The following is a 7,689-nucleotide window of genomic DNA, read 5'->3' on the forward strand; positions in this document are numbered from 1 at the left end:
TTGTCTTCTTCAATAATAGGGTTAGATATATACCAATGTGCAATATCACACCACTTCCCTTGCATGCAGCAAACCTCTTTTAGTATTTTGACAAATACCAAACACTTCTGCTAAGAAACCAAAAGGGGCTGGTGAGTTACATACAGATTGTAAAACGTTACGATTTCAACTACAATTACTCCATCGAAATAATAAATAAATAAAGACATAATTACCAAACCTTCTCAAAAATAAAAGGAAAAACAGATATCCAAATTAGGAAAATGGATGAGATAGTTGGATGAGTTTAAAACAGAATCCACTAATCAAGCCATTCATTGGATTAAGCTTATAAGAGCCTAAAACAGTTTCCACTAATCAAGCCATTCATTGGATTAAGCTTATAAGAAAGAGCCTAAAACAATGTGAAACACAAACCAACTCTACCTCCTCTTTTGCAATTTTAAACACGAATCTCTGGAGCTACGCTTTAAATCAAGTCTTATGGATTAGTCTGAATAAGTCTATCCACTTTGAAAATCCTCTATTAATATCTAAAACCCCAAAACCAATCCAAACCATCTTCCAGTTTTCCTTTCTCAATCAAAACCTCTCTAGCCATGGCATGCCAATTTGCAGTGCAGGTGATCAAAGGAAGATGGTTCACCGTGTTTGCCTCGTTTCTGATCATGGCTGGAGCCGGTGCTACTTATCTGTTTGGTTCTTATTCCAAAGACATCAAGTCCACTCTTGGCTATGATCAATCAACTCTCAACTTGATTGGCTTCTTCAAGGACCTTGGTGCAAATGTGGGAGTCCTCGCAGGCCTAATAGGTGAAGTAACTCCATCTTGGTTTGTTCTTCTAGTTGGCTCTGCCATGAATTTTGCAGGGTATTTCATGATTTGGCTTGCTGTCACTGGCAAAATAGCCAAACCTAAAGTCTGGCAGATGTGCCTTTACATCTGCGTTGGGGCCAATTCTCAGAATTTTGTAAACACAGGTGCCCTTGTCACTTGTGTCAAGAATTTCCCAGAAAGTAGAGGTGTTATGCTTGGTTTGTTAAAGGGTTATACTGGGCTTAGTGGAGCAATATTCACCCAAATTTACTTGGCCATTTACCCAAACGATTCAAAGTCTTTGATTCTTTTGATTGGTTGGCTTCCTGCTGCTCTTTCAGTCATTTTTGTATACACCATTCGTCCAATGAAAGTTGTTAGGCAACAAAATGAGCTGAGAGTCTTTTACCATTTCCTCTATATCTCACTTTCTCTTGGAGTTTTCCTCATGGTAATGACTCTGCTTGAAAAAACAATCACTTTCTCTCGTGCTGCTTATGCCGGAAGCACCACCGTGGTTTGTGTTATCATGTTCATGCCTCTTGGAATTGCAATCAGAGAAGAGCTTGCACTATGGAATCTCAAGAAACAACCTGTTGATTCTCCAGTTGAGGTGAGCATTGATAAAAGACCAAACCCAGTTCCAGAAATTCAAGAAATTCAAGAACTGGATTCTTTCCCACCCAAATCCTCATTAGGCCAGGAAAAGAAAACACAGATTACTACTACCACTACATCTTGCTGTGGTGATATATGCAATAAGCCAGAAAGAGGGGAAGACTATACAATACTACAAGCACTTTTGAGTACAGATATGATTATTCTATTCATTGCAACTTTTTGTGGGTTGGGGTCAAGTTTGACAGCAGTAGACAATTTGGGTCAGATTGGTGAGTCTCTGGGATATCCCACTAAGACAGTAAGCACTTTTGTGTCATTAGTGAGCATTTGGAATTATTTTGGGAGGGTCTTTTCTGGTTTTGTCTCTGAAAGCCTAATGGTGAAGTGGAAAATCCCCAGAACACTCATGATGACCTTTATGCTTGTTCTATCATCTATTGCATATCTCTTCATTGCTTTCCCATTCACTGGTTCAGTTTATATGGCTTCGGTTATGATTGGGGTTTCGTTTGGTGCTCAATTGACACTGCTTTTCACAATCATATCTGAGCTGTTTGGGCTCAAGTACTATGCTACATTGTTCAACTGCGGACAGCTAGCGAGTCCTCTCGGGTCTTACATTCTCAATGTGAGGGTCACCGGGATGCTCTATGATCGAGAAGCTTTGAAGGTGTTGGCTAAGAAAGGGATGACAAGATCTTCGGTGAAGGAGCTGGTTTGCATTGGGAGTCAGTGTTATAGGCTGTCTTTTACAATTTTGGCCGGTATCACATTCTTTGGTGCTCTTATTTCACTGGTTTTGGTGATTAGGACTAGAGAGTTCTACAAAGGTGATATATACAAGAAGTATAGAGAAGATGTATAGATCTTGGTTTATCAGGTTGCTAAAAACTTAGAAACTCTGGAGCATCTCCAAAGGTATCTCCATCTCTTCAGTACATCTTAATTAGCCATTTTAGCCAACAACTTCTTAAGTGGTTACTCCTACCATGTTCTTTATTTTAAATTTTTGTAGTAGATTTGTGGAGAACTTGATGCAAGTCTAATATTAATCTAATGTGATTGCCAAGAATTTTTGGTTTTTTTTTTTATCACATTTTTTTAATATTTTTTCAATCATAATTGGATCAATTGGATCATCTCACTAGGACTTCAATGTCAATACATCTCATCATCTCACTGCATATCTGGATATATGGTACACGTGGTATGCATCACCAGACTGGCTGTGTTTAACACGGAAAATTCTTTCTATTGCAGGTCTAATATAAAATTTATTTGCCGATCTTTTAGAGACCATAAAAAAGTTTAATTTGTGGTCTAACTCTATATTATGGGTGGTTGCGTATCTGGCTCAGATTAATAGTCTGGTATAACAATACTTCACCCTTTTCCGCAGCATTACACATCGCTTAATTACCAGTATACATACGGAAGCTAGCTGCTTTCAGAACCCCAAGTAGAAACACGAGTATGACATGAGAAGTTGGTTTTGGACCAAAACTGGTTTTTGAGGGTACTAGCTAGTTTTGAAGCACCGGAGTGTTGAAAACCCTAATAAAAATCATCATACTATTGATGGACAGAAATACAAAACCATGACTATACATGAAAATCTTATCACAATATATCATAGACATACAGATAGAGCATAACACCAGAAAAGATATATACAAAATCAAAAGCCCTTTGGCATCAATTTGGAGTTTGCTATAGCATGAAGCAAAAGTAAATTTTGCTACTGCTAGCAAACTCGTATTAGGAAGATATACAATACCTACAGATAATTAGACATGTCCTATATATATCCTTCACTTCCGTAACCTTCAAGTTCCTATGCTAGCTTTTGTTTTCACCAATAGTTTCTGCTTCCTCTCTATACTTCTTATATATGTCACTTTTGTAGAAATCTCTTGTCCTATACACCAAAACCAGTGTACTAAGAGCACCAAAGAACGTAACCGCAGCTAAAATTGTAAAAGACAACCAATAACAATGTTTTCCAAGGCAAGTCAGCTCCTTCACTTGTGACCTAGTCAACCCTCTCTTCGCTAGCTCTTTCTTCGCCTCTTGATCGTAAAGCTTTCCGGTGAGCTGCACATTTAGAAGATAAGAACCCAAAGGACTCGCTATTTGCCCACAATTGAACAAAGTAGAAAAATGCTTGAGTCCAAAGAGCTCGGAAATGATTGCGAATAGCAATGGCAATTGAGCCCCAAACGAAAACCCGATGATTATTGATGCCACGTAGAGCGAACCGGGGGTGGGAAAGGCGATGAGAAGGAGGCCAACGCATGATAAGAGGAGAGAAAATGTCATCACTAAGGGACGGGGAATTTTGTATCTCACTAGCAGGCTTTCGGAGAAAAACCCTGAAAAGACTCTGCCAAAGTAATTCCAGATGCTAACTAATGACACAAAAGTTTTCACTGTTTTAGTTGGATATCCAAGCGACTCACCGATTTGCCCCAAGTTGTCTACCGCGGTCAGGCTAGAGCCGAGTCCGCATAACGTTGCAACGAACAAAATGATCATGTCCAAACTTAGGAGTGCTTGAAATATGGTGTAGTCTTCACCTCTTGGAGGTTTATTGCATATGTTAGCAAAACAAGCTGTATCGTCTTTTTCCTCTTTTTTCTCTTGTTTAATTTCTTGTGTTTTCTCTACTCTAACCTCAGTAGGAGGATCAATAGGTCGTTTCATTTGCTTCCACAGCACTAGCTCTTCTCTAATGGCAATTCCAAGAGGGAAAAACAGCAACAAAACAGCCGCGGTGGCACTGCCAGCATAGGCGGCGTGGGAGAAATTAAACCATCTTTGGAGTAGACTTATGGTCATGAGGAACAACGCAAGTAAAACAGACATGTAGAGGAAGTGGTAAAACACATTGAGCTCGTTCGGTTGCCTAATAACTTTCATTGGACGAATTGTGTACACAAAAACTACTGAAATCGCGGCAGGGAGCCACGCAATAAGTAGAATCAATGATTTCGCATCGTTTCCGTAGATGGCTAAGTAAAGCTGTGTCAAGATAGCTCCACTGAGCCCAACGAAGCCCTTTAGTAAACCAAGCATGACACCTCGGCTTTCTGGGAAGTTCTTGACACAGGTGACAAGAGCTCCAGTGTTTGCGAAATTTTGAGAGTTAGCTCCAAGGCATATGTACAGACACATCTGCCAAACCTTAGGCTTGGCAATTCTTCCAGTGACGGCCAGCCAAATCATAAAGTAGCCCACAAAATTCATGGCTGCGCCGATCAGGAGCACAAACCAAACGGGGGCTACTTCTCCAATTAGTCCCGACAGGACTCCAACATTTGCACCAAAATCTTTGGCGAAACCTAACAAGTTGACGTCTTCTTGGTCATAGCCAAGAGAGGCCTTGATCTCTTTGGAATATGTACCGTAGAGATATGTAGCACCAGCTCCGGCCATAATGAGGAAGGAAGCGAAAACGCTGAACCATCTTCCAGTGATCACATGCACTGAGAATCCAAGGAAGTCCCCGCCTCCCATCCCACCGTTACCGCCCTTAGAACTGGTCATTTTGGAAATTAATTAGTTAGCTATATGTACAGAAATGCATGCATGCATGTAAGAAAAGATGGGTTTGGATCGAAATTAAATAGAGTTAGAGATTCATTAAGGGATTTAAAAATGGTTATTATAATGAGAGACTAATTAAAGCAGTGGATGCCACAGAATGGGCTACAGTTAAGGCTAGAGAGGAGGGTGGACGAGTTTGTGAGCCGTTGTTTGTTTGGAGACTATTTTGTACGAATGGAGTGAATTTCCACTTCTACAATACCGGGGAATTCTGAAAATAAAAAATAAAAAAAAATTACTGGTTGTAGAAAAGAGTGAGAGATCGACTACAGTTGATCAATATCTCACTGTCATAGGAACTCTACAAAATGGAACTCGACACGTGTCCGTCCCGAGATGAGAGCATAGTATACACTGCCATTAGCTGTGAGTGATGAATTTTACATATAGATGTGTCATAAATGATACTAGCAGGGCTCACCTACTATGTGTGTAGAGAGAAATTAAAGGTAGTGGAAAAACTTCCCGTACAACTACCATATCTTCTGCTTTTTAAATTTTTTTTCTATTTTACAATTTACCATATTATCCTTATTGATTAATAATATTTCATAGTTTTTTAATATATAAAGGTTAAATTGGTAAAAAATTCAGTTTTGGAGAGCAATCTCTGTTCTCTTAATAATAGTATAGATTATGAAAACAAAGATAAAGAAACGTGAAACTACAGTTTTCTTTCTTATGAAATCCATGTTTGAGGTATTTCATCGAAAATTATGCTATTTTTTTTTATAAGAAATTTAGGGATCAAAGTTGCAATTCACCCAAAACTAGTGAATAGATCATCATACTAATGAACTTATTGACTTCATTACCCATACCGTCAACAATGGATCCCTAAATCCATATATTATTCTTACAATAGAAAGACTAGGAAGAGTAAGAAACGCATTGTGGTATTGTCCTAGACAGCCGCCCTTCCCATAATTTTACCTTGTAGAGTCTCTATGATCGAGACATTTCTAAGGACAGTTTATATAGTTACCCCTTACAATTATAAGGGTACATGCAGTAATGTAATTAGTTTCTTAAAGATCGTAACCTCTGCATTTGGCGGCAACATAGGAGGAAAACTGTGCTAAAGCAGGCAATTATGCTGTGTTGTACAAGGGGTACATATCGAGTTATATATCTTTCCGCTATGTCACTGCTATGTTAAAGCAAATGGAGTAGCTATTTGTGCACTCTTTGCTAGTTGGTGCTTGTTAGAATACAAGTCTACTGTAGAGATTTCTGATATTATTTCAGAAAATATTCTAGATGCTTATTGTAATCAGGGGTATAGGCTCAATGTCCCCCCTTTGTATTCGACAGTTTCATTAATCGAGGCTTGAGGGCAGCCGCACCAGCTAGCCCTTTTATTCAAAAAAAAAAAACCTCTGCATTTGGACTCTTATCGATTAATTACTTGACAAAACTTGTCTTCATTTTCCATTTCATTCTTCCAAACTACGCCTAGTCAATGATTCGCTCATTCATAAGCATTTTCAACATATAAATCATGGCCCGTTTGATTAATAATCTCATTGTTCATAAATGTGTAGGCAATGGAGTAGATGTGGTCTGAGTTCCCATCAAACAAAGCTCTTATTGGGAATATGTTCATATTAATTTGATGGGGGTTGGGGAGAAGACTGGAATTGATGGAATGGTTGGCAGTGTCGATGGAATATTGGGGATTGAAAGGTTGGCTGGCAATATTTGGCAAAGATGGGATTTGGCAGTGTAGGGAAGGGAGCGGAAGGTAATATTGGTGGAAGATCGATGCTATGGGAAGTGTTGGTATGGAGGCAATGAGATATAAATGTATTACTCATCCATATGATTATATGAAAACATATTAAATACTAAAATCTGTTTACTCCTGTGCTTTTTCTCTAAAATCATTTCAATATGATTTTAATTTCATTCAAAAATTCCCTCGTCTCTCAATTTCTACTCAGTAGGTCCATTCCGTCCAAATGCTCTATTAACTGACTGACGTGGCACAAATTTAGATGACAACTCAGCGTCATGCATGTAAGTGTAGTGGATGGTAAAATGTCCAGAATAGCTTTGGCCTCCCCCTTTAATTTTTAATTTTTTTCTATTCTTCTCTTTTCTTCTTCTTACTGCATACCTCTTCTTCCTCTTGTTCTTTTACCCAAACACCCAGCTTACCTTGACCAGAATGAATCCATTTCCAAGATTAAGTGATGAACCAGTCCCGCCCACTATCCACTTCAACAAAATTGCCACCGCCCTCAACGTTGTTCTTCAATTTCTTGAAAGGAATCGAATTTTAAAAACTCAATCTTCCCCTTTCCCTAGAAATTAATGACCAAATCAAACAACAAACACACTGTCTCTCCTAAACCCCAAAGAACCCAATTTGCAACCCTAAAGAAAACCGTTCTTGTACCTTCAACCACACAGTCGTCTGCGTCGTCTTCATCATCGTCATTCACCATGTGGTCATGGGTTCTATTCCAACAGACGGCGCCAAATGTTAAGGTCTGATTCCGGATGGGTGGAGAATGGGATGGCTTCGCTGAGATGAACTTCCCCTGAGATCTGCAAGCAAAGAGAGAGTCCGGAATGGTCCAGACTTCACTCCTCCGATGCCTAAGTCATATGACAGTAAAGCGAAAGCTATCTCGGAAATT

General features: G+C 39.1%; 2 protein-coding genes across 2 annotated transcripts; one reads left to right on the forward strand and one right to left on the reverse strand.

Moving 5' to 3' along the window:
• The first annotated feature begins 304 nt into the window (after positions 1–304).
• Positions 305–2,527, forward strand: LOC133732609 (protein NUCLEAR FUSION DEFECTIVE 4-like). Its single transcript, XM_062160197.1, has one exon. The coding sequence runs from the start codon at positions 600–602 to the stop codon at positions 2,301–2,303; it is 1,704 nt and encodes a 567-aa protein (XP_062016181.1). The 5' UTR covers positions 305–599; the 3' UTR covers positions 2,304–2,527.
• Positions 2,528–3,013: 486 nt separating this feature from the next.
• LOC133732468 (protein NUCLEAR FUSION DEFECTIVE 4-like) lies at positions 3,014–5,032 on the reverse strand. The gene has a single exon (XM_062160024.1). It carries the CDS (start codon positions 4,982–4,984, stop codon positions 3,278–3,280), a length of 1,707 nt encoding a protein of 568 aa, XP_062016008.1. The 5' UTR covers positions 4,985–5,032; the 3' UTR covers positions 3,014–3,277.
• Positions 5,033–7,689: the final 2,657 nt, after the last annotated feature.

This window comes from Rosa rugosa, chromosome 2 (assembly GCF_958449725.1).
Source record: "Rosa rugosa chromosome 2, drRosRugo1.1, whole genome shotgun sequence".
NCBI lineage: Eukaryota > Viridiplantae > Streptophyta > Magnoliopsida > Rosales > Rosaceae > Rosa > Rosa rugosa.

Excerpts from the sequence above, each read along its gene's own strand:
- LOC133732609 (XM_062160197.1), top strand. The coding sequence starts at position 600 with ATGGCATGCCAATTTGCAGTGCAGGTGATCAAAGGAAGATGGTTCACC.
- LOC133732468 (XM_062160024.1), bottom strand. The coding sequence starts at position 4,984 with ATGACCAGTTCTAAGGGCGGTAACGGTGGGATGGGAGGCGGGGACTTC.